This window comes from Dermacentor variabilis, chromosome 2 (assembly GCF_050947875.1).
Source record: "Dermacentor variabilis isolate Ectoservices chromosome 2, ASM5094787v1, whole genome shotgun sequence".
In the NCBI taxonomy this organism is placed as follows: Eukaryota; Metazoa; Arthropoda; class Arachnida; order Ixodida; family Ixodidae; genus Dermacentor; species Dermacentor variabilis.
Window position 1 is genome coordinate 96748015 of NC_134569.1, and position 27590 is coordinate 96775604.

General features: G+C 46.0%; 1 protein-coding gene across 1 annotated transcript in view; it reads left to right on the forward strand.

The window, feature by feature from the left end:
• Positions 1-12603: 12603 nt before the first annotated feature.
• LOC142570372 (sodium/potassium/calcium exchanger 5-like) overlaps positions 12604-27590 on the forward strand; it is a 51288-nt gene continuing 36301 nt past the window's right edge. The window contains exons 1-2 of the mRNA XM_075678762.1: positions 12604-12612; positions 14250-14421. Of these exons, the coding sequence (XP_075534877.1) occupies positions 12604-12612; positions 14250-14421 (181 nt within the window). The remainder of the gene's footprint in view (positions 12613-14249; positions 14422-27590) is intronic.

A 27590-nucleotide genomic window follows, 5' to 3' on the forward strand; every position in this document is an offset into this window, starting at 1 on the left:
CCTAGCTTTTTGGTCCCTCAACCACTGTATGTATGTATGTATGTATGTATGTATGTATGTATGTATGTATGTATGTATGTATGTATGTATGTATGTATGTATGTATGTATGTATGTATGTATGTATGGTACGTGCCCTATCTTTATGGGCACATCATCATTATCACCCACTTTTTGGTGCATCTCCCATTTTGGGTACGTGGTCGTAAAGGTGCATCATCAGCCTAATTACAATAACCATCACCCTCACCACTACTGAGCGCCTCCTGGCCAGGACTCCGGGGCCGCACCTTACCCTCAAGGTATACGACAGAAATTTTGCCTCCAGGAATAGTGGCCCAAATCAAAGTTGGTTTAGTACAGCAAATAAGGGCAACAATAGCTCTTTAAGAAACTAGCAATAAGCTGGCGACTTATCCATTTCCTTACAACCGGTGCATCTGGCAGGAAGTCGCAGTGATGTCGTCATGCTTACCCAGGTCACGCCGAAGTGACGCTTAGGATACTTGCTAGCTGTGCAGCTGGCGTGCCGCATCCACTTTTGTCCCGAGTTCTTCGGTTTCTGAGTGTTCACAGTGATTTCGTGCTGTGTCACACAAGTAAAAAAAACCAAAAAACTAAGCGCTGAATGACAAATAAGTGCTGCGCCCAAGAATGTAGCAACAGCATTGTCGGACAAGTGGCACTGTGCCGTTCGTTTCCAAAGGACGAGTAACTCCTCAGGACATGGATCCGAACTGTGGCGCCATCGCCTCTGACAGTCAATCACTTTTAGCTGGTTCACAGAAAATTGGTATTTGACTTGTCCGTTTCTGGATTTTCGTGTAGTCTATATGAAAGTATATATTAGTTACATGTATGTTATTCCCTAAAAATGCCCCCCACATGCACGCACGCACACGCGCGCCCACACACACGCACGCACACACACACACACACACACGCGCACACACACCCGCACACGCGCACGCGCGAACACGCACCGTTTCACGACGAGATGAGTACAACGTGAAATTGGTGTTTGCAAAGCCGACTCTTTTTGATCACGTGTCTTGCAGGTTGGCATTTGGCGTCATCAACCGGCGGTAGATCGTAAGTCCTGCTTGTCATTGAGTACTATCAAAGTTCTTGCGCTGCCATACTTATTTACAAGTAGATAAATACCTTTAGCCTCAATACATGAGTTGTGTTCGTTAATGAGTTTCTGGAAAAAAAAAACGGCCAAGGACGAGCTCGGCTCGGCAATAGTGCTTTTCATTTTGTAGCAGTTTCATGGATGAGCTTAGTTTTCTCTGAGTGCCTAGTTGTGCTTTTGATAGATGCCAGCACACAGTCCACGGAAATGCGCAAGGAAAAGCGCACTTTTTTTTTTCTGGGGAAGTAAGACATGTTGGCAGCTGGGGGTTCTTAAAAATAATTTAGCCTTTCTTGGTCAGAATTCAGGATAATTTATGCATGACATGTAATGTGCCACGGAGGATTGACAGACAACGAAGCAATCACCCTATCAATTTTAATTATGCCAGTAAGATTCACGATTGCGAAGGGTGAGGTATAAAATAAACGAAGAGTAATAATCGGTGTGATCTTCGTATATGGATCTATCGTGCTTAGAAACACAGGTTAAGACTTGCATAAATTAAAGGTCACCAGAACCGTTGAAGTACGAAATGAAATGTTTGAAGCCCTTTTTCGTTTAACACGATAGCAATTATATGGACACTCCAGGCACACTTCTGCCGTCGGCATCGCCGACACCTTGATGTTCCGTATATAGTACACGTGATACCAACATGGCCGCGCGCTGTATGGTCTGGGGGCGAGTGAAGGCGTGCGAGTATGAGCCCAAAACAATGGTGGCTTGATTTCTCGCGCGCAAGAGAGGAAGGCGGGGAGAAAGCTCGCCGTCTTCTATGGCGCGCAAGGCAGCAAGGGTGCGGGAAAGCGTTCTACACCGACGGCGGCTGCGTATTGCGCGGCTGAGCGGGCCCCTTTCTTGAAAGCAATTTGCGGTAGGTGCAGAGTCTAAGCGTGCCGAGGACTGGTAGCTTCGTGTGGGCTGTGTTCTCGCCGCTTAGTCCGCGTTGAAGCGAGAAGCAGCACAAAGGGCTATTCGCTCGCTGCTGCTGCCATTCTTCTTCACGCCAGCGTTTTGACACCGAGTGTCCGCACTCATCGAGGGAGATGAGATGTGTTCATGTTTTCGTGTGCACACGTGACACTGTGTTTGTTAATTTTGTTAGTAAATGAATGTTTAGAAGTTTATACGGACGATAAAACTACTATCCTTATGTCGTAGAGCTCTCTAATAATTCACTATCGCAACCGATCTTTTGCCTTTTGGCCTTTTCTTTTTAAAGCGATAGCAATTGTATGGACACTAGAAGCGCACTTTTGCCGTAACTGCCACCGTCGGCGTCGGCGTCACCATCGCCGTGATGTTCCGTATAAAGTCCAAAGGCGATAACACCGTTGCCGTGCGTCGTATGTTGTATGTGCAAGTCAAAGCACGCGAGAGAAGCCGACACTTGCGGTTGAACCCGGAACGAGGGAAAGAAGAAAGCGGAGAGCAAAAGGCGCCGTCTTCCGTCGCGCGAAAGGCCGTAGGGGGATCAGAGGGAGGGAGGGAGAGGAGGGCGGCGTTGTGCTCCGGCGGCCTTTGCGCGGGCGCAAGGGGAACTGACGATCGCGGCTCAATATCGCGCGCCATATATGGAAGAAAGGGGGAATGCAGCGCGGGAGGGGAGGCGGCATCGTCTCCGCCAACAATTAAGTGCAAGAAGTGATAGGGATATGCAGACGGCTCCAACCTTCGTGCGCGGTGTGTTCTCGTCGCTCTTGCGTTGAAGCAATAGATCGCACGATTGTCACTTCGCTCGCTGCTGCTGCCGCGCTTGCTCGCACCAGTGTTTTGACAGTGAGTGTCCCCGCTCATCGAGTGTCTTTAGGACTCTATGAGACTCCAACCAAATGAGTGAGTTTTATTAGCCCGACGTTTTGGAGCCCCATTCGCCTCCTTCTTCAGGGGTATTATTCGGGGGTGGCGGTGTGCAGCTTTTAAAAGGTCCTTCGTAAAAGATGAGGGGAGAGCGCGTAAAATGGGGAGACGCTTGACCGGGAATGTTTTCTTAGGTATGTTGGTTTCGCCTCCAGCACCTGAACCAGTTCACGAGGGACTGCACCATAACATTCGTTTTAGCAGTGCAGCAACGGCGCACGGTGACCCACACCATTCGTTTCAAAACGTGCAGGAAACGCGCAGGTCTGGTTCACGATTTTGCTGCACCCACTCCACTGTCGATGACGAATTAGTTCAGGCGCACAGGTGCGAAGCAGCAGCGTAGTAGAAGACACACCACACGGGCACGAGCGTCGTTAAAACCCCACGTACGCACCTGTGATATATCTACGCAAGTGTGGTGTGTATTTACGCCACAGTAGCTGATCATACCTGCAGTTCAGGACTTGTCAAACATACGCATTCCGTGCACGTTAGTCGGACATAATATAATGCCTGTACCACGTCTGCACCTTAGCATTCGTTTTGAGCAACGCGCTATGCATTCGTTTTGGGCAACGCGCTATGCCTGTACCGCAGATAATGAGCTGCACAATTTCTGAACTTCTCGTGAAACGCCGTGAACTTGTTCACAGTGGTGCAGGCAAGTCGAATGGACCTCTTGGCAGACTGGAAGGAGCGAAAGGGTCTGATGGCTGCGGTGGTGCTGGTCGGCTGGGATGACCGATGCTAGGGGTGCTTGACCCGCAGGAATGCCGTTGAAGGGGGGTGAGGAGCAGAGCGCAGACGTTTTGGTGTTGGTGACCTAGAGCGGGGACCTACCTTGCTGGGCGTCCTTTCTTTGTTTTCGTGATGTCGCCAAGGCCATGGATATACACGGAGGGTAGATAGCCTTTCCGGAGGTTTATGTTACCTGCCGTATTCTGAATGTGCCGTAACTCCAGTAGCAGCCTTTTTCGCGAGTTCGTCTCTGTTTGAAGGATTTGGGTTTCTTGCAAAACAATTTTGTGGTCGCCGTTTTCAGAATGCTCAGAGACGGCGCTGCGTATTCGGTTGAATGTTCGGACGTAATTCTCATGTTGGCTGATTCTTTCTTTTAGATTTTTGTTCTTTCCGATGTTCGTCGCCGGATAGTCGGTACATTTGATTTTATAGACGAGGCCATGAACCTTTTCTTTTCGTAGGGGGTCTTTTGGTTCGTGGAGGAGGATATTCAAAGTGTTTGTCGGTTTGTGCGCGACTTTGAGGCCTTCTTTTTCAATAGTCGGCTGAGAGCTTCGCTGGCACCTTTGATGTATGGCACGGAAACTCGTTTTGGGGGTAGGGGGGAATTCATCGGTTGAAAGTCCCGTAGTTGGTTTCTATTTTTAAAAGCGGAGCTGTTTAAGCTTGAGTTCCAGCCATGCACGGTGACCGCTCAAAATTCTTTCTTACGTGGGCCAATCACGAAAGTAGTGCAATGCCGGGCCGACCGGCGGCGCAGGTGCAGTTCGCCATTAAGGGGCCCACATTCACCGCTTCACTGGTCATCCTTCTTCACAGAGTGGAAGGACACTGAATTTTTGTTGTCGGATCGTTTTTCGAATGAAGTCCTTTGTGTAGCCATTCCTTTAAGTTCGTTGAGAACCGTTCTCCTTTCTTTCTTTTGATCTTATGAATAAAGAATTCTTGAATAAAGAATTTACAACAGACGCCTTGTGGTTTGCCGGATGGTTGGACTCGAAGTGAAGGTAGCGGCCCGTGTGGTTTAGTTTGCGGCGGACTGAAAATTTTAGAATGCCGTCTGTTCGTGTAACTTGTACATCTAGCAATAACGGCGATCCGTTCTGTTCGCGCTCATACGTGAACTGTATATCTGGCTCTAGGGAATTTAAATGGCTCTGCAGATTTTTGACTTGACCCGTCTTCACGATACAGAAGCTATCATCCAAGTACCTGAGGGAAACGTTTGGTTTCGGGGAAATGGTACCCGGTCCTCTTTCCTCGATATTCTCCATAGTCGTGTTAGCCATGGTAAGGGAAATTGAGGCCCCCATGGGAGTTCCTTTCTCCTGCCTGCAGTAGCTGCCTCGGAAGGGGAAGTAAATATTTGACAGGCACAGCTCGAGAAGGCGGCAGATCTCGTCTATACTCAGGGGGGTTCCCTCGTTGGCTGTATCATCGCGTTCCAGGGCATCCCTAGTTGCAGATATAGCCAAGTGAATGTGTACTCTGGTAAACAAAGAGATCACATCAAAAGAGACCAGTCATTCATCATCTTCGATACGTAGTTTTGGTGTGAGTTTGATGAAGTTCTCGGAGTCACGCACGTGGAATGCTGTCCTTCCAGTGAGTGGTGATATCCGGTGCAAGTATGTGGATAGTGATCGCAGTGGGGAGCACGAAAAGTCTACAATTTTCCGTAAGGGGATTTCGGGTTTATAGAGCTTTGACAAGACATAAAAAGTAGGGGTGAATTCTTTCTTATACATTAACTTTAGTTAGCGATTTCGAGAATTTAGGCGGCTGCGGAATATTTCGGCCAGCGTCTAATTCAGTACTGATTGGGTACTTGCGGTGGGGTACTTTAGTTTCTCGTAGTCTTGGCTGTTAAGTAGGACGGACGCCTTTTCTTCGTAGTCCTGTGTGTTCAATATAACGGTTGAGTTGCCCTTGTCCGCCAGTAGCATTACAACCCCTGTATCTTCTGTCAGTATTCTCAGTGCTCTTATTTCGTCCGAAGACAAGTTTTGTTCTCTTCTACGGTTGTTATTGGACCTTATTATGCCGATTGCTTTCCTGTTCCCGCACTTTGGGTTCCAGTTGCTGGATGTTGCTTTCAAAAGCGGCGACCTTAGGGAGGGGGGTAAGGTATCTGTGGTAACATTGAATTTGTGACCTTCTGCCAGGATTGAAGTTTCTTATGTCATGAGCTTCCTCGATGATAAATTGGTTACTGTGTGTTTTTCTAACACTCCCGATTTTTCAGTTTGGCTGATTAGGCAAGAAGGTTTCTTCTTCTCCGTTTCACGGTGTTTCATTTCCTCTGAAGACCCAATCGTCTTCGCGAATGAATCAGTTGGCGAAACGAGATGGGGTACCAGGTGTTCGAGCTATCTTCTGGCGAAGAACGCGCCGACTTCTTTCTACCGAGTCACCGCGTGGCACTCATGTATCCGGGCTGTCACCGGTTTGTTGATGATGTCCCGGCCTTCTGGTGTGTTGACCGGTTGGTGTAGCTGGCGACTTCGTGGCACGGCGTTTTTGTCTTTGCATTTGCAACTCTCAATGTCCTAATTAATTTTCCGAACCAGAGAGTTAATTCTTCCGAAATGTTTATTATGGAGTGCGAAATGTTTGTTTGCTTTTATGCGCTGACATTGTGCTTGTTAGTTGAGTTAGTAAGGGAATGTTTCCAAGTTTATACGGCCGATAAAGCTACTATCCTTACTTCGTATAGCTGTGTACTAATTTGCTATCGCAATCGACGCTTCACCTTTTGGTTGAAACTGCGACCTTTTTTTCTTCCCGCACGGATTACCACACGACATGGTTAAATAAAATGGTTAAATAAATACGTGCAGACCTGCTTCCTTCAGAAATATGCGAAAATGTCAAGTAGAATGTATTGTCTAAAACTAATCGCGCGAGATTTTTAGGGCAATCGGCTTGTACCCCGCGCCTCTGGGCGCTCACTGTCATGTAATTTTTTTCCCTGGACACTGCTACGGTAGATGGTGAGTTATCGGCTGCAGGTGCATAGGCAGAGAAAGCCCTTCAGGGGAGTTAACAGGATCTTCAGGTGCTGAAACGCAGGCCCAGATGTGTAGATTGTTAATTAAATAAGTGTATGTAGGATAGTTGGCATTGTAAGGGGTTGGGGAAATGACAGGGAAAGAGGACTTCGTTTTGGAGTGACGATGAAAAATGAGGCAGTGCTAAGAGCTTTAGTTAGAAATTTAACTCTCGATCGGATGACCAAAAAAGCAAGCAACACTTGTAGCGCCACGATAGCGGCGAGCGCAATCCTCGGCCGTCAAAATTTATGACGACGACAGAAAGTTGCGTGCACCGTGAAGACTATGGAGTCATAGCCTACTTATCTAATGCAGACTTCTTGTAGTATCACATAATTTATAATTGCCATTTAAATTTTAGATATGAATAACACTTTTCATATTCTTTCTTCAAATCAATACATTTTTGTACGTCCGCACCCATTCCCCTAAACAGCCGCATATTAACCGCTGGCTTCTTGTGAAGTCTCCTGGAGTCGGTGAGTGAATTTAATTAAGAAAAAAACAAGGATTCAAGAAAATAAGATGGATTTCTTCACAGTGGGAGAATGCTGCTGTCGCAATGAATGAGCTAAGAGCCGAAGGAATAGCTGAAGCCTCAGTCTACGCGCATCCTGTACTGTGGCTATGTGCCATGTGTGAGGCTGATTATTACCATTGTCACGTACGCCTCATTTGTGCAGCCAACGATGTTTTCACCGACGTGACAACGTAGAACATCACGCCAACACACAGCCATCTTCTAAAAAAAATTGCATGTGTGAAGCACAAAACCTTGCAGTAATTCCGTCGCTTTGTTGGGTGACAGCTCGGTGGTTAGCATGCCCAAGTTAAGAATGCAACTTGCTTCACAATTTGACAACGTTTACGGCAGCAGAGCTTGGCGCGCTTCGAACGTACTGCACTTTTTTTTTGACGAAACGACACTCAAAAGTTTTGCGACTCGAACGCGACATTGCAGTGTTTGCTGTCAGCCTTACGGCGCGGTTCGCATTAGCAGTTGCCGTTTGTAATTACCGAGCCAGTGCACCACCTCACGGAGAAATGACACGAAGCCATTTTCAGTGGCTGCCAAGTCACAGTGGTATTATCGGCAATTAACGTGCCGATCAAGCTGCTCGTTTAGCCCACGGAGAAGACACCGCCTATAAATCCCGCTGTCTGGAACAGACACTGCAAGGATGCTCCGCGCACTTGTGCGCCAATGCACCCCATTGGAGTAGAGTGAATCTCATGCCATGCATACCCAATTGTATGCCCTGGACTTAAGCTTAAGCGTTCGACTTCCGCTAAGTGTTCCCCGAAAAGGCACGACACTTTTGTGTAGGGTACGATTGGACTTTCGCGTTTACCAATGCCTACGCGCTCCCAATAGCGACGTCCACACCGCGGCATGTGACCACTGCTGCGAAGAGCACACAATTGCATCTTCTGTGCTGGTGCCCGCAGTTCAGTGTGCATAGACAATCGATTTCCGTGGTGCCTAACTGCCTCACCTGCCTGTGCCGTAAGAAAAAATTCTATAGAACACTGCGGATACTTAACATCGCATCAGAAAGCCTGCAAGTGCTACTGCACCTTTAGAGATCCACTGGCCTGTGTGAGCGCCTCTAATTAGAATGCCCTTTCAGTTAACTTTCTCCCCTCTCTCTCTACTCTCTTTCCTACCCCCATTTTCCCCATCCTAGTGAAGAGTGGAGAAACCAGACATTTTCCCACCCTAGTGAAGGGTGGGGAAACCCGAAACCTGGTTACATTTCCTTCCTTTCAGCTCTCCATCTTGCTTCAGCAACATGAGTTAGATTGCTGGTGGTGGTGGTTGCGGATGAATTTTGGTTTCCTTCTCTCTGTGGCGATAGTGAAGCTAGGTATGACTGGGGGGCCTGACGACGACAAAAATCGTCGCTATGTGTAGTGAATTATGAAAATGATCGCCGCTAGCGTAATGAAATGGTTGGACGGATGGTCGAGACGGACAAAGCAAACCCTATGTTGTGTACTTCACAGCTGTCGCACTAATATCAACGTATAAAATGAGTCAGCAAATAAACATGTGCATATTTTTTTTTACAAATTTCGATTGCTAAGAATTTAGAATATATACTCAGCATGTGAGTTAAACATTGCTGGTCAATTCTGAAGTGTTTTCTAATTGAAATTCATGCTAGAATACAATGCCATACAACGTTTACCACAACATCCTGTCCCGTGGCAAACTTCGAATCCTAGTAGAGAAGCAGCATGGCTTAATCACTGCAATACATGTACTGCCAACAAGGTCGGTGTGTCAGAACAAGACGCCACGCGCCACACGTAACTGCTCGTGCTTAACGGCAGCATTGTTAATCTAATCGGGCTATGCAACTCCGGGACTACTGCAATGGACGAAGAACAGGCTGAGATGATAGGATGCGTTTCTGAGTTGCGATAACACTTAGCGTTTGCTTTGAGTACAGATTGTGAAAGACGCCGTCTCAAAAGCACTGACAGCGTCAATACAGAAGTGCTCCGTTATCTACAAAATATGCAGAAGGAAGCGTTATTCTGAAGAGTACTTGAGCACTTACTGTAGAAAGCGATGATAATTGAAGCATGGACGTCTGACAGATTTCCAGCGCTTGGTAGAACAAAGGAAACATCCTAGAAAATTTTTTTCCACGCGTGCTACAAATGTCATAGATGCTATTTTGTGCACTGCGCTCCATTCTGGGCCTACTTCAGGTGAGGCGACCGCATAAAAGAGTTTCAGCAATGATCACCTGGAGAGCGCTCCTCCAATATTTTAGTCAAACTAGAAAAAGAAAATGGAACTAAAAAAAGTGTGTTGCCTCTTTATGATGCAGTATATACAGGGTGTCCCAGCTATCATGTACCAAAATTTAAAAAGATATGCAATTGCCACGTAGCTGGACAGAACCAAGGTAATGTTGTTTGCCGTCGCTTGGAGATGCGCAGATTATTTTTTGCACTCCACCTAATCACATAATTAGTATCGATTAACCAATCAGCTTCTCAAGTATTCTAATTAGAGGAAAAGTGTCAATGAAAAAAAAAGTAGAACGACATGAAAAAAAGTAAAGTCAGTTCAACGCAGTCAAAGCTGTCAAAACAACGAAGCTGGTGATCGTTTTGTCATGTTTGAACTCGTGTTTAGCGCGATTTTCCTGAAAGTCTTTTGTCTCGTTGTCGTCATTTTGCTAGATTCGAGCTTCGCTCATGAAATTGCGCACACTCTTCAGTTGCGTGAGGTTTTGATCAAACCACAGTCTATTACACACCTTGCAGCTGTTGCGGCACTCACGGTGGAGGAATTCACTCTTGAACCGTCCATCGGCACCCTCCGTGGGGGGAATCTCTCTGCGTCGACGTCTCTGCTCGGCCTCCTACTCTAGAAGTTGGGGGTTAGCTTGCCTCTGCTTGCGCTTGGCTTGGGTTACCTTCTCTTTAAAGTGGGGTTTGGCTTGCCTCCACCGGCGTTTGACTTGGGCTTCCAGTTCTCGATCCTCGGCGGTAGCGGCTTCCCTCGGCTGGCACTTTGTTTGCGCTTCTCGCTCTCGAAACTCGGGGTCTGCGCGACGTCGGCGCTGCCACTCTTGTGCGAGCTCCCGCTGCCGCTCGCGCCGAGCGGAATCCATGGGGCGAAAGGGCGCGCGCCGGCGAAACACCTGCTCATATGCGCCTCTGCTCCCCATCCCCCGGCGCGCGCTGTGCCCCCTGCCCCCTTGCGTGACACCGGACAATGGACGGCGAAGGCGGCACTTAGAACAGCTCCGCTGTTAAAACTCCCCATAGAGCTTTCTTTTGTTCAATACGTGCTACATAATGCTGTTCTTGCGAGCGTGAAAGAAGCCCGCGAATACAAGCAAAATTGACGCTCGACTGACAACTCGAGGCCAAAGCACAACTACGTTATTGAAAAATAGGATACATATCTTTAATGCGGAATTATTTCACGCACGTTGAGTCACCTACGATCAGTCCGATCAGCTTACTGTCCGTTGCCTACAAAGTCTTTACTAAGGTAAATGCAAATAGAATCAGGACCACCTTAGACTTCTGTCAACCAAAGGACCAGGCAGGATTCCGTAAAGGCTACTCAACAATAGACCATATTCACACTATCAATCAAGTGATAGAGAAATGTGCAGAATATAACCAACCCTTATATATAGCTTTCATTGATTACGAGAAAGCGTTTGATTCAGTCGAAACCTCAGCAGTCATGGAGGCATTACGGAATCAGGGTGTAGATGAGCCATATGTAAGAATACTGGAAGATATCTATAGCGGCTCCACAGCCACCGTAGTCCTCCATAAAGCAAGCAACAAAATCCCAATAAAGAAAGGCGTCAGGCAGGGAGATATGATCTCTCCAATGCTATTCACAGCGTGTTTACAGGAGGTATTCCGAGACTTGGATTGGAAAGAATTTGGGATAAAAGTTAATGGAGAATACCTTAGTAACTTGCGATTCGCTGATGATATTGCCTTGCTTAGTAACTCAGGGGACCAATTGCAATGCATGCTCACTGACCTGGAGAGGCAAAGCAGAAGAGTGGGTCTAAAAATTAATCTGCAGAAAACTAAAGTAATGCTTAACAGTCTCGGGAGAGAACAGCAATTTACAATAGGCAGCGAGGCACTGGAAGTCGTAAGGGAATACATCTACTTAGGGCAGGTAGTGACGGCGGATCCGGATCATGAGACGGAAATAATCCGAAGAATAAGAATGCGCTGGGGTGCGTTTGGCAGGCATTCCCAAATCATGAACAGCAGGTTGCCATTATCCCTCAAGAGAAAAGTATATAATAGCTGTGTCTTACCAGTACTCACCTACGGGGCAGAAACCTGGAGGCTTACTAAAAGGGTTCTACTCAAATTGAGGACGACACAACGAGCTATGGAAAGAAGAATGATAGGTGTAACGTTAAGGGATAAGAAAAGAGCAGATTGGGTGAGGGAACAAACGCGAGTTAATGACATCTTAGTTGAAATCAAGAAAAAGAAATGGGCATGGGCAGGACATGTAATGAGGAGGGAAGATAACCGATGGTCATTAAGGGTTACGGACTGGATCCCAAGGGAAGGGAAGCGTAGCAGGGGGCGGCAGAAAGTTAGGTGGGCGGATGAGATTAAGAAGTTTACAGGCATGGCATGGCCACAATTAGTACATGACCGGGGTTGTTGGAGAAGTATGGGAGAGGCCTTTGCCCTGCAGTGGGCGTAACCAGGCTGATGATGATGATGATGATGAGTCACCTACGAAGTATGAGAGCACGTAAGCACGAAGAATGGTATTTCCTTTTTAGAGATTTTTGCGGAAGCCGGGCGATCGGTCTGTTTACTGGGCAAGCATTTGATTAATACAAGGTTGAAATCGGCGCATATAGGCAGTTTTATGTGTCATATATGACGTTCAGCTTTGCCTTGTCGAGCGTCCGGCAATTCATGAAAGAAAATAGGACACGTTGTGATGACGTCTTAACCACGGTAGCACAGTTCTACTTTGAGGTCAGGAATGAATCGTCTTTGCGAGTGTCCATTCATTAGAGAAGATATGCTTGCTTCGTAAAATAACATGTCAGTGCAGAGAAATCGGCCGTGAAAGCCCTAACCACATTTCCAGATCTGGTTGACTTCCCTGCCTTTCCTTTATCTATCTCCTCTTCTTCCAAATGAAAGTGATAGCATACGTTTGTATTGACATATTGCACGTTTCTTTTTGATATCTTCAAGAAGTTTTAATTGTTCCTGGCGTTAATTCTGACAGTTTATTTCATGTTTAGCACTGGCTTAACATCGTTTGGTGATGTCTTCGGTGAGTTGCGTCCAATAGCAACAAGTCCGAAGAGTGCAGATTTATTTATTTGTTTGTTTGTGCACCCCTCTCACTATTGATTTACCTTGACTAACACGATATTTATTTTACAGTCTCTTGAACCTATATCAGTGTTGCTTTTAGTTGCGTGCGTCCAATTGGAGAAACTCCGGAACGTGTCATTTTGCTGCTGTTTTTTTCTTCCCCTATACTCACTTGACTGTCAATGCAGGTTTTCGAAGATCACTTTTCTGACGGACAGCTCTTATTTTACCTGATGCTATCTCCCTTTAATCATTTAAATATTGATAGCTTCAGGAGAAGCCGACTGCGAGATATTGGCCAATATTTCCAACTACACGCGAATAAATAAATCCTTAGCAGCCCGCCATGTATGCAAAGCTTACAGAGCCTCCCGCTCTGTACCCGTATGCAATGAATAAGCTGATTTCTTGAAGTAACACCCTATTGAAGATACGTGCTAACACAGAATCGTTGACAGTGTGGTTATTTTCCAGTTTCTTGAATGCTACTGTACCGAAAAGAGACCTTCAATGCATGTTACTCTTGTCTCTTATCGCGTTAAACCGGCGTATCCAGTGAAGCTTACATACACTCACTGAAGCTGAACTAAAGCGTCGAAGCTGTTTACTATGTCAATAATGACGCGCGGTTTTGCCTGACACATAAGTACACCCGTTTCTATGCGCGTGGCGGCGTCATTCCAATAATGACAAAGTGCAAAGAGGCTCACGTGCTTTTACTTAGGTTCACGTTAAGTAGCCCCAGGTGTGCCCCCCCCTCCCCCCCTAAGGCATCCTCATAGTGCGTGTGTTGCTTTAGGACATTGAACTCCATGATTTGATTTGATTTGAATTTCCTATGAATCTGTCCAGTATGCCACACATACGTATGTCCAGTATGACGTTACCTTGCTGTTGTAGTAGAGCAGAGCAGAGCTGGAAGAAGCAGTATAGCCGTTGTCACCTATTGTAAAATTTTAGGTCGCATAGTCGTAAACTACAGGTAAGAGCAAGTTAGGAACACAACGAGAAAAACGTGGGTTGCCTGTGTCAAAATATATAAAAAACATTTTATTGACGCCGATAAACATAAAAAATAAAACTGACGAGCGAAGCGTCGCGACTAGACTCATTGTTGATGATATATTGAAGCGTATCGCGCTATGCAGTGCTTGCATATAGGGCCCGATAGCGGCGTGCAGTCCGCCAGCTGCCATAACAAGAGCCCTGAGTTCCATCTCCAGGCGAACAAAAGAACAAAAAGTGTACCGAAACTGAGTTGAGAAGGAAACAGGCTTAAACGGAACCCATAGAAAAAAGAATGAGGTGGAGGTGAGAAGGAAAGAAAAAAAGCACGAACAAGTCTACACTGTGTTGTTATCCGCGCCTGGAAGAGCAGCAGCCATGGATAACAAGCGACCTTTGATAACGACTGGTGAGACGCCCAGAGTAGCGTCCCGCGAAACACCCGCCGCATTGTACGGCACGTAACCGCGCCTCACTGCTTCCCTAACCGGCCAGCGGGCGGTCGCGGTGTCACCAAGCTCTCGGACGGAACCAAGGGGGTCGACGCAAGGAGCAGCTCCGTTGATCGCGAAGCGTGGGTAGTGCCAGGCGCACCCGTTTCTTCCAAATCTGGATACCTCGGCCGCTCTTGAGCATGTCCTGACGACGGCCCCCCGTGGTCGGTCTCCGACCCTGGGCGACGGCTGGCGAAGGCAGCGGTTACTGTCGGCACTGGTCCTCCTGCTGCTGCTCTGCGGGGCAGCACCGGTGGCCAGATGCGGTGAGTTGTCACCGGCCGACCCGTCATTATTTCCTCGACATTCGTCATTTTAGTTTGGTTACTTTCAGTGGAAAGCCGCGTCAGCTTGCGTGAGAACATATGTCAAGGTCCAAGGCAGGAATAAAAAGAAGCGAAAGAACTATGCTTCCCCACGTGAAAATAGTTGCATGAGCATGAACGGCTTTCTGTTTGCGCACCGTGACCACGCGTATCTTATTTCACGAGTTATTCCGCATTATGCCTCTTGCTGCAGGGAATTTGACATCGCATGGAAAAGGTGAGAACTGTGCTTCTGAAAAAAATAGTCGACGACCATGATGTGGTAACTAGGACAAGGTGTAATTTGCGGCGACACCACCGGCTCTCTCACGGTTAATGCCAGTGTCACCTTTCACTTCTGTTCTCATTGAAATGCTTTATGTGCTGAACGGCATCCCCATCACATTCGTGTTTATATAGCAGAAAGGTATACCTTCGTCATATCATGTAGAGTACAGAGGCGTTCACTCACCACTGCGCCAGGCTTTGTTCGATGAAAGATTATGGCCATAACACACAATTTTGAAGTGCCGACCTCATCAGCCGTCGCGGCAGAGGGCGACGAAGGCCCTGTTAGAATTTACAACAATCCTGCACGAACGGCTTTAGCGTTAATTGGTATTAGGTGGGATCATAAGCTGTGATCGTAACCAGTTATGATCATGTGTCTATGCTCAGTATTTATCTATTTCATTCTTACCTGTCCATCTATTCTTCCCCCGCCCCTTATTTTAGGGTAGCAAACCTGATTTTCTGTTCTATCTAACGTACGTACCTTTCGCTATTTTTTATTCCGTACCTGTAGCTCTTTGTCATCGTCTCCTTTTACGAAATCAAGTCCGTGTGCTTATTTATTTTACTGGAAAGAGCGGATTCGAATCACTTTTAATGGAGATTCTGTCGTGCTGGGCCTAAGAAAGCACTTCTTCATTGCCTCAACTGCAGTCAGCGAACTCAGGCCCGCGAGTTTGGCGCCGCCAAAGCGCCTTACTTATTCCTTCTAATCAGCGTATCATAAGTATTCGTAGTCCTCTCGAGTCCCATTGTCGAAGGATACGCGGAGTAAATATGCATAGGTGAAGGACCGTAGGCATTGCACCCTTTCCTGGTTATTCGAAGGCCGCATACATGTTTTCATAATTTTCACTGTGTTCATCAGTAACTTTAATGTTCTTAATTTATTAAATTGGCAACAGAATATTTCGTGTTGTACAAGCTTCTTACTTTCAGTCAGGAGCAGGATCTGCTGCAAAAACATGCTCCTACTGGTGAGGTCATACTAGCAACAAAATCACCCACATTGCGATGAAGACGCTTGGACCCGATCCTCGGTGCGGCAGGCATGGAGTGGGTTTGTTAATGGCGATACTTTTAGAGAACTTGATCGGAACCAATTTGGCACCAGCTATAAATGTTTGTTCTTAGCAGTGTGTTGATTCAATTAGGCATGTGTTGGCCGCAGGCAGGCATCCCGAATGCTGTTTGGTTGAGTAGCTTTGTAAGCTGAAGATATAATTACCCTAGGGTAATGAAAATGCATGCCGTTGACTGATATCTGCAGATTTGCTGCATGCGACGTATCTTAAGCGGGAAATACCATGCTGACACAAAAGAAATTGAAGGTCCATAAACGATAACAAAACTGATCATGCCCCCCCCCCCCCCCCCACGCACACACGCACGCACAAGCACAAAATCGGCAAGCACTAAGCGCCTTCCCTTGTCTGCATCTTTGGGGTCGCATTCCGGCAATAATGCTAACGCTTTCATGAGTCGGCGGGATGAAAAAACAAAACGAAAAACAAGACAAGATGTTTCAGCCCAAAGCGATAGCGCGTGGAATCCAGTTAAAAGTCGAATGTGTAAAAAGCGAGTTAGAGAAACAGCACGGTTACCTAATTGCTATTAAAATATGAATCCAATCTGTGACTCACGTGTGCTCTTCAGTGAAGTTATTCCATGTCAGAACTCACTGTAGCTGCTTAGAACCGGCGCAACAAAAATAATAGTCGAGATGCAAAAATGATTTTTGGAATGGTCAATTCGACAAAAACAAATTGCACTCTCGCTAACAGCGTCACTGTAATTAGATACGAGCCTACATTGAGAGAATGAAATGGCAATCACTGAGTAAGTCTTGCAGGCCTGACAGTGCATTGGCGTCGCGTTCTCAGATACGAAAGAACGATATATGAACACCGTGCGACAAACAATGATGTTATCGCGTCTCTAAACGAACAAAGACGAACATGCTATGAAGACAAAAAGTAAGATAAACTTGAGGAGTACTGCTGACCAGAGAACTGAATACAGCGCCGTCAATTTGACGGAGTCTCTTATCTTGAGTAATTCAATGCTTTTCTAACATCACTTAAGGTTAACAAGTGCGTCTGCAATGAGCTGACTCTTCTCAATACTTGCTTTGAATGCAAGTATCCACGAAAGTTGAGCACCAGTTTCATTATTCCTAACTGGTGTCGACATGAGCACCAGCCCAGCATGAAGGCAAGCAATTGTGTAGCTTAGGCAGGAATAAACATTTCTTGAAAACAGAAGCAGACGGGGCGGTTATTCGAACTACTCCTTTTTTCGGGAGAGCTCCACGTCTATATACGCTGACTTAGCAAGGCTCGGTAGTGAGTGATGCAGAGCTGATATCAACGGAATTTTAGTGCACAGCAAAAGCACGGCAGATTTTACTTGCGGGCTTCAGTATATAATTCTGCAGAGCTGTTCACATAAAATTCCACGACATTTAGACCCCTTCGTTTTTCTCGGAATTAATTTACTTTCTAAAATTCAGTATTGGAAGTTGTAGTGAATCACGGTTTAAGGCTATATACGAATATTGAGAAAGGGCGAACAACTAGACTGAGCTATCTGACTCACCGAAATCCAGAAGTCCTGCTGCACTGAGGCACCAGAAAGAGTAATCGCGCCGTTGTGTAAGAATACTCCGATCGATGGGAATGTATAGAACCAGAGAACAGTAATGCCGTGACATAAAATATATGGCTACCATGTTGCTATTCCTAACGCCTCATTGAGCTGAAGCACCGTCCTCAAGGCACAATGAAATGAAACTCGAATGGAAATAGGTGCGAAGCGTGAAGCGTGAAATACATGAAAGAAAAAGAAAGAGAACATTGTCGCATAAAAATCAGGTATGAGGCTGTGCCCATGCATTGAAACATGCTACGCGTACATTAAGTTTTACCTCCAAAAAATTGCACTAATATGGGACGAGCGGCCTCCTATCGGCTCCTCACCTCTTCGTCCCAACACGTGCTACATGTTAATCTCGTCGTCTTTTGAGGGCCACTCTGCATTTATCTTCTCAGTTGCCAATCACAGCTCTATAGTCTCGAGCTTGAAGGGGCAGTTCGCCTCGGCAGGGAGAACAATGCCGCTAAAATCAACTGTACCTTTGAATTCACGGAAATATGACAACGCACATTGATTAACGAGTTACTATTTGCTCGGCATACGTATTTGACGCTATCTCGGTGAGTTAAAATGGCAATGAGCGGCCACAGACATCGAACGTAAAGGGTGCACTGCGCTGCAGTTCAAAATTGACATCAATTTCATTAAGAACACGTAAGGACACGGGAATCTCTACTAAAACGGCCCCAATTACTTTACTCGTGTCCCACGTGGACAGGGCTGGTCTTATTCCTACAAATTATTATTATCATGAGGCATGAGTCATGGGTCAAGCTGCATATCTCAGTCCGGAAGAAATCCGCGAAATAAAAAAAAAATAACTGCCACGTGACTAGTCATGCGGCACTTCGTATTTTGCGGTTTTTTTTTCGGGCTTGAAAAAAAAAAGAGCTTTCACCTAATACGTATAGAGCCACAGAAAGCTGGATCGGCAATTCTTCACGATTAGTAGCGTACAATGTTCTCATTGACACATTTGCATACTTGAGCAGTTGATTAATAATTAATGACTAGTTAAATAATTACATACAGCAAAATACAAAATTATAGTCTGTCATGCTACACGCGACGACAAACATTACCTTAATTCTGTCCAGCAAAATGGCGCTTGCATGCTTTAGAGCGCAGCTCTTAGGCGCCCGTTCCTGCGTTAAGCGTCGGCGTCCGCGGCGTAACCGAGCGAACCAGCACAGCGTAGGATGAAAGAGCGAACGCGGAGCGCAGCGCGGAATGAAAGACGGTGATAGCGTAGAGAGCGCGAGGAGGAAAGCGGGGGGAGGATATTATGGCGAAAGCGTGAGAAGAAAAGCATAGTGGCCGCGCAAGACGGGCTCTGGGGCGACGAGCGCCGCAAGACGGCACCAGAGTAGCGCGCCGTCGTCTGTTCACCGATGACGCCATCGATAAGGCGTGCGGTAAGCGCGTCCAGTTATACCACAATGTAAACAAAGCCCTGCATGAGCGAAGGTTGGTCTGCAGCGGCTACTGTGAATCGAGCAGACGCGTCACCCACGCGCTGCTTCTCGCGTTCTCCTGATTCGCTCCGTTTGCAACGTGCCGCACGAGACAGATTGTCTGCGCCAGCCACGCTACTTGCGTTCTCATGCTAATATGAACCATGTACATATTTAAAAATGTGTGAAAGAACAGGTAGACGAAGATTAAAGGCAGTGTTCGGGCGACCATGTCGAGTGGGAAGAATCTGAGAAGGACCACCGGCTGTTCGGTGACTCTTGAAACTTCGCTGACCTGCAGTGGTGTTATGGCTGAGTATCGGGTGGTTTCAGGTGTCTCACTAAGCTTACTTTAGTCCCTGATTTATTGGCATTCCTTGCATCAGCCGTATTGGGCTGATGTCGACCGATTCTCCTGGCCAGGCGCGATCCGCCTTGTAAGCATCCCTGCCACCTAATCAATTGCATCTAGATTTATTTTTTCGCAGTGACGTCAACAGAGGTTGCATCAGGCTCACAACCCACAAGCTGTCCAGAAGGAACTTAAGACCACGTCCAACCACTTCCAGACCATCAATGACGTGCGAGCGTTTGGACGGGGAGGTATAGTGTGTCGGTCACCCGACCAGACCTGTGTTGAAGACCTACTGGAATGCACTTCATTGGCTCCCCCCCCCCGGTGTCTGCTTTTATTCTGTCTCCCCTTGCACGCACCAAGGGTCTCGTACGGGGCGTAGACTCCCGCCTAAGTCCAACTGAAGCCCTGGACAAGCTCTCCGCTGTAGGCGGCATTGGTATTAACCGTTGCAATCGGCTGGTAAATAACAAAAGGATCCCGACGGAATCACTAATTGCAACGTTTGTGGGCACATCATGTCCGTCAGAAATAAAGGCATGGCCTCTTGTGGTCCGTGTCGAACCACTCACGTCGCGTACAATCCAATGTCAGAATTGTTGGAGGTTCCGACACAGCGCAGGAGGATGTAAGTCGAGCTTGCGTTGCCACACCTGTGGAGATCGTCATCCTTCAAGTGAATGCTCTGCACAATCTCGAAAGTGCGGCCCCTGTGGGAGAACACACCCAGCAGACTATTCGAACTGCTCAGCTCGCGCTCAAGAAATACAGTCTTGAAATAATCAACCGCTGTCGCTGCTACCGAAGACATGCAATTACAGTTATTAAAGACAGGGCCTTCGGATACTCTGGTATTACTGCGCGCAACACACAAAGCATGGAGCTTAATCTCTCGGAAGCAATTCACTCTGCTGTGGAAAAAGCAATGGCTAAATCTATGGATAAATTGATATCGAGCCTATGTGATTGCTTAGCGCAAATCATTTCCCGTCAGATAACGCAAATAATGCAAGACACTAAGACACCGATACAGTCCCTAGTATCTAACGCCACACCTCGAATGCCTAGCAACGAGGTAGAGACGCCTTCTACATTTGTAGATCAGTCGACAGACACTACTCCCCTAGACACACCAAGCGAGGATGAGCCCTCTTAGTCAGACACCGTTAGTGTCACATATATGGAACTTCAGGGAAAACACGGGGAAGGCGGGAGATGGATATTCAAGACGATGAGCAAAACGAGAACAAGGTGAAAGCAGGAGCCAACGTGTCGACAAATGGACTTGTCTTCTTCAAGGCAAGTTCTTTTTCGTGCTGGTTCCGGCTTTTGACAGTGCAGACGTTCTTGAAAATTTATGAATCACGGCTGCGGCAATATTTATTTCACAGCCTGCGCTGTTTTTTTTTGTGTCATCTGGCCATACTCCGCATACATACTCCGCAAATTACCTTCGTGCAAAAATTATTTGGCTCCTTGGACGTGCGCATATGCGATATACTTCCGATTCCCGACAGAGCTGTTACCATGAATATTCAATTCGATGACACTTTTCCTAATAATGCGAAAGTATTTCTGCATCGTATTCTAGATGGCATCTTACAAGATTATCTGCAGAACCTTCATACAAACATCGTAATTGCGACAGATGCTTCCCAGTGTGAAGAAAAGTCATGTGTAGGAATATTTTCTCGGATTCTTGATTGGACATGTTCTCTTCGGCTGCCAGATTTCATACCAATCTTTTTAGCCGGATTCATGGAAGTGGTGTTGGTATTACGCAAATTAGGACCATCAATTACATCAACCATGATAATCACTGATTTATTATAATTGTGCTCATCTCTTACTGCTTCTCGTGATTCTCACGTAATGAGAACATTTCATTCATTGGTACCTGGATACTTGAGAAGCGTGCGCTTGATTTGGTTGCCTGGCCATAAAGGACTAACTATAATTGAAGTTGCAGATTCTCTAGCCAAGGCATCAATAAGTGGCCCAATTCTCCCTTATTGCCCTTTGTGTGCTCATGTTACTGCTGCTAGTTTTCACAGGTGTGTCATTATGCAGGCAGTATCAGGCTCCGCAATTACCAACTCTGCGGATTATCGACAGCTTCTATACCCTTGGCACAGAGATTTTTGCCAAACATGAAAAAATGAAGTGTCGATCACGAGGCTGCGCTGCCGTATACCTACGTTGGAGTTCTATCTACACAGGTCTGGTCCGGTCCCCTCCCCATTAAGCTCATTCTGTGGCGAAGCGGAGACAATAGATCATTTATTGTTGTCTCGCAGGCGTTTTTCTGTTGTGAGAAAACCAATACTGAAAATACTGCTTCACAATATTGACCGAAATTTATCAGTGCGGCTGATACTTCTTTTGTAGCCTCCATTACTGGGTTCAGTTGCGGGAATGTTTGCTTGCCAATCCAAAATTACCTAATTGAAACCAATCGATTACCATGTTAGAGTGACTGTCCTTCCTCCCCACCATAGCTTTCTTTTATTTATTTATTTATTTATTTATTTACCTATTGTTAGATCTTTTGTGCGCAGTTTTCTTTTGATTTCTTTTTTTCCACACAAAAAATTTACTTCTTCAGCTCCCACGTTCAAATTGTTAAGTCCCTTGTTTTTTACACAATATCTAACCACCCGATTCACGGCCGGTCCCATACTGTGGGTATGCGCCCACAGCCACTCTGAACAACAACAACAACAACAACAACAACAACAACAACAACAACAACAACAACAACAACAACAACAACAACAACAACAACAACAACAACAACAACAACAACAACAACAACAACAACAACAACAACAACAACAACAACAACAACAACAACAACAACAACAACAACCATGTTTATTTTCGTCCGCAAACTCCTGCTCGCATCACACAAATCGACAGGATGAAGACCTGGAAGCCACCTCATCAGCCACACATCAAAATGGAAGTATTCCACGCCACGCCGTGAAAGATAGGCGCACAGCTCCATCACAGAAACAGAACAGCATCATGACCGCACCACCGCAAGCCTTGGACATAAATAACCAAGTACACCGGATCAGCGGACGATGGGCCCGTTGAAGACTGGTTTCGCCTCTTCGAGCTCGAGGCATCCGGTGCATCATGGTTGGAAGGGGTATGGTCGCCAACTTCAATGATTACGTCACCAGTGAGGCTTCTATCTAGCGGACATTTATGATAGCAATGCATCGTGGGAGAAAATCAAGGAAGAGAGGATCAGTCCATTTAAAGTATACGCTGCAACCCCCCCCCTCATTATTCAACAGCTGGAGGCATCGGAACTGGGTCGCCGCATTCACCCACAGTCTCCACACAGCCATAATCATCAGCGCCAACCAAAGCAACGTATGATTAAATCGCCGACAACTTTCTTATGTAGTGATACTCCCGAAAAGACGAAGCAGAATCGCACACCTACTACGGTTTTACCACGCACAATGGATAAAGTAAAGCCTTTGTTCGCTGAGCAACAATTCAAGTCGCTTTCCTTCAAGACCAAGCCTCCAACCAGGTTTAACTTCTGTGCAGGAATCGCCAATATGTGCACCTTCATAATGCTATCGTACTCCTGCCATTGCTAGTGCATCGGATCCGTTCACTGCGCCTTGTTCGTGCGGTCCACCGCCTGGTTTCATGTCATGCGACTCTTCTATGAAGCTGATTCGGCAGCCCATACTTCACAGAATCACTTCGTTCGCAAACGAAACCTCAACTTCTATAGAGACAGACTTATCCCTAGAAGCATATGGTGCAGTCACATCCACTGCAGCGTCGTCCAGTAGTCGACCACTCGGGATCTCAGGCTACTGGACGCAATGAACAGAATGAGTGAAATTAAGTCATCTTATTTTCCACCAGACCCCCACAATGAAATCACCAACGCCATATGTTTATTTCGGGACGAGGAGCATTTAGCTTCATCAACAGCGGATGAACAGCTTGCACTTCGAGTTTAAGCTGATTTGAATATCTCAAGCACGGTTGCACACACCAGACCTCAACAAACCGCTGACATTGCAGAAGCGTCGGCGGCACCAGATATCACCTATGACGGACTAAACAAAGTGTCCTGTCTGCACAGTGTCACATGGATAGCATGTGGATGGATGTGGCTTCTGAAGAACCTCACGCATGGACCTAACCATCCCACAAGCCACAGCTAGAAGCGTTGTCCCAGCAACTCCAAGAACAAGTTCAGCTAATGCAAGGACGAATCCGACGCAGACGGCGGCGATGTCGAGAAAGAGCGCCATCGAAAGAGCAAATGCAATACAAAGAAATACATCTACGCACAACTCAACTGAAATGAAGAACTCGGCAATTATGCCGTTTTTTCTACAAATGGCTGTCGTCAAGAACTCGTCAGTGCCAGCAATCAAGATCTTGTATGATAGGACAAATGCGAAAACAGCGCAAGCAACGATGAATAGGACAGGTGCGATTTTCTGGCACACTAAAGCAATACAAACGCCGCATCGAAAACTTCGTGCAACGCGCACTCGTTTCAGACAGCGCACATGTCCAAGTACTAGAAGCGAGCGGACTTGATCTCAACGGTAGCTGTGACGTGATAGCAATCAGCCGAAGCTCACTCACAACACGAGTTCTTCGATCCACATGCACTAGCTTCAAGTGCAATCCTAGTTCCCGATCCTGCAAGGCACTTGAATCTTACTCAGTTGTATCAAGAGCTCAATGAGCTCAACATGTACTACGATCAGTGTTCACGTGCTTCGGTGCATAATCACAATACAAAATATTGACAGGCCTGTTTCTTTGACGTATAGAGCTGCTCTCGATTTTTGCATTAAGGAGTACCGTAATCATCGGTAGAATTTACAAATTTTGGCACAAGTTACGTGGTACGCATGGTATGTGTATTTATGACACTGTTTACGCGCTTTACAACACTTTAGAACACCTATGAAAACCATCAGCGGAATATTTTTTTGAACGCTGGAGCTCTTTGAGTATGGGATGACTCATGTATAATAAATAAAAAGTAATGCCCGGATTTTGACGCTCCCTTAGGGGAAAGAATATATAGTAACAAAGTAGGCGTTGTATCCATGGTGTGACAGCAATCCGTAAGTAATGTGGCAACGTTTAGCAAGTGTATAGAGAATCTGGTCAACTTTAAGCGGTATACGTTTACAACTCATCTCAGTATACGCCCATACGGCTCTCCCCCATACGTGGTCAGCGCAACTCCTTGAGTGAAATTTGACGTGAAGTTACTGGTTTCTTTAAAAATGCACACGCGAGAGCTAGAAAATATCCCTTTCGTCATAAGGGCGAAGCAATGAGGGCAATAGCAACATGTTAGAATGTTACATGAAGTGTAAGACCCCTAGCTGTAGTGGGAGCATGAATTGAAGTAAGCGTAAGGTGACGAAGTAAAAACGAGCTGTTGTGCTAGGGTTCCTCTGTTTGAATCTTGCCATCGGACAACTTCATTTATGTCTATTAATTAAAGCCAACGCCTTTTATAGCACCTTTACTGTCACTTTTCCGTATTCGGTATGTTCCAAGCCTCTTTCTTGTGTCAATCGCGGAAGTAGCGCAACTGCCGCGTCAATAAATTTACATCATTTTCAGGCTTGAGCTCTGTTATTATTTCGCACTTTTAATATTCAAGTGTAGGAAGATTTAAGATGAAAGACATGCGCTGTGAGTGTTTTGTTTAATCTTATTTGTTTGTAGGCTGCCATTTCCAAAATCCTGAGAAATAATTTTTTCAAGAATGTAAGACCTGGTATAAGCAACTCTAGTGTTAGAATGGTGTGGCAATATAACCCGCATATACCGCATATAATATAGCATGGCAGAGCATATAGCACACATATACCTAGATAAATATAGAACCTCACGGTGACGCCGACGCCGACGCCGACGGCGACGACGTCGGCAAAAATTCACTAGGAGTGTCACTACAATTGCTATCGCAATAATAAGGTATTTTGACGTATTGTTTATAAGACCCCACATATGCATTACCCTGCGTGTATGTCCGAGCTTGAGAGAAGTCGACAGGATGATGAAGGTGTGCGTCAAATATATGAAACATTTCACGGAAGCGCGTTTGCACATTGACTAATGTGAGTATACGTGTATGTACTATTAGTATAGAACTGTCCGCGCAGATTAATATTTCTTACGGTGCCACGCCCGTTGCAAAAACAGAGGCATGCTGACAGAAACACGGCTGCAAGGGAACGTGGTGAAGTGTCAGGTGTGGCCGACTGGAGAAGCCTCGCTTTCAATCCGCAGCCCTACATGCATCGACTGTTTTCGAGCTCAATACTGGGTCGCTATGCAGGAAAGCCCGGGCTTGGCGTGCGCCCAAGTTCTAGCCGAGTTAGGCACGAGTTTTTGCTACGGCGGTCAGTCAAATGAGACAGTGGGGAGTGTGCGGAAGGAGTAGGTAATAACTACTCAACAAGAACGTGCCTGCGGCGCCACAAACGCATCATAAAAGCCTTAGCTCGGGGCAAATTCCGGTTTTCCTATTAAAATACCTGTAAAACGCAGACATGCTTTTATGAGAAAGCCGCTGGGCCGATTTGGACAAGACGTGTTGCATTTAAGAGAAAGATAAAAGAGGTCAAGTTTAGGAAGCTATTTAGGACCTTGAATTTCCGACAAAAATCGCCAAGAACGGCAAGTTACAAGAAAAAAAATAGAAGCCCGAAGTTTACGAACAAAGAAATCAGCACCAAACACTGACAGCGCAGTTCTGTAAACTGTATCTATTAAATCATCCATAGCGATCAAGTTTTCTATAGGAATTAATAGTGTACGTGAAATATTTAACTTGTTTACGAGTGTCTTGAAAATTCTTACTTCGAAATATGCCATGGAGCAGTGGCATATTTCAGAGCCGTGTTTAGTACATACGGTTTGTCCGCTTTTGATATGTTGTTAGGTGTAGTTTACAAAATTGTGACACCATCTTTTATTGCCGACTTACAGAGTTGCAAACTTTACATTGGCCTTCTTGTTTAGTTACTTTGCCCTACCTTCGTCAATGCTACTTTATAATGTGTATGCATGTACATACGCCTCAATGTTATCTGCATGTTCTTGATGGAGTTAGCGTATATGGGCATTTTTGTCTCGTATGCGTCGTTCAGCTATGCCTCGTTGCACGTGCGGCTATTCAAAGGAGCGTAGAACTCGTTCTAATAAGCTGTCCTACATTGGAACACTAAGGATGTGCTTTGAAGGCAACAATGATGCTGACGCTTGATGGTCGTCTTTGAGTTTAGAAAAATATGCTTGGGCCATGGCATAACGCATTATTACAGTGACCGACTCTGGAAGATTTATTAGCCCCCTCTACTGAAAGGGGCATTGTATGTCTCTGTTAACACTTAATATGTAATTTTGTACTTATTTACTTATTTATTTTGTATTATTCGCCTGGATTGTTTCTTTCGCTCGTGTTTAATTGTAGAAAGTGCAGGATGTGACAAGTGGTTGCTGGATTTTCTACATTGACGGTTTAAGCATGTCTACGAAATGTGATCTGTTGCCAGAACGTTTTTTCATATCATCTCATGATACTATACTGTGATCATTAGACAATTTATTGTTTGTCGAGAAGCTGGTGACGCAGGAGTTACCGACCTCATTTGCAATTTCCTTCAAATAAATCACTCGCTCGCAGATCGGTAAAGCGTACTGCCGCAATGGCAGCACTTGTTTAGGTTGCTACCGGGATCTGATAGCAAAAGATAGGGTGCAGGTCACGCCGAGATGGCAATAAGCTACAGTGAAACATGCTGTGTGGCCCTGAGTGCATGCATTACTTGTATTTGTAAACACTTCAGCTTGCTCAAGTATTATTGCTGAACAAAAAGACACGGATGCAAGAGAAGAAGGCACACCAAGCGCAAACTTTCAAGTAAGTTTATTGTACCACTGAATCGGTTTATACATTTGAAGCAGTGTAGAGAGAGAGAGAGAGAGAGTAATATAGGAAGGCAGGGATGTTAACCAGTCAATAGTCTGGTTGACTACCCTACGCTGGGTGCAGGGTGAAGGGGAAGCGAGAGAAGGGAGAAAGAAGGTGTAGATACGTGTACGGAGAGCACTTGAGTTAAAGCCGCTCGCGCAAACCAGAAGTTCTGACAAAGCGCAAAAGTGCCTTCAATGCCTTCTGAGCCGACGATTGGTCGGGATGGTGCTCTAGGACTGTCTGTTCACTCAGAGGACGATCATCTAATTTCCTCAATGTGTTGGACAAAGATTGTCTTTGTGCTTGGAATTATAGACTGCGTATGCGCTTACATGAAAACAAACTGCGCATTCGTGTAACATAGTTATGACTCACG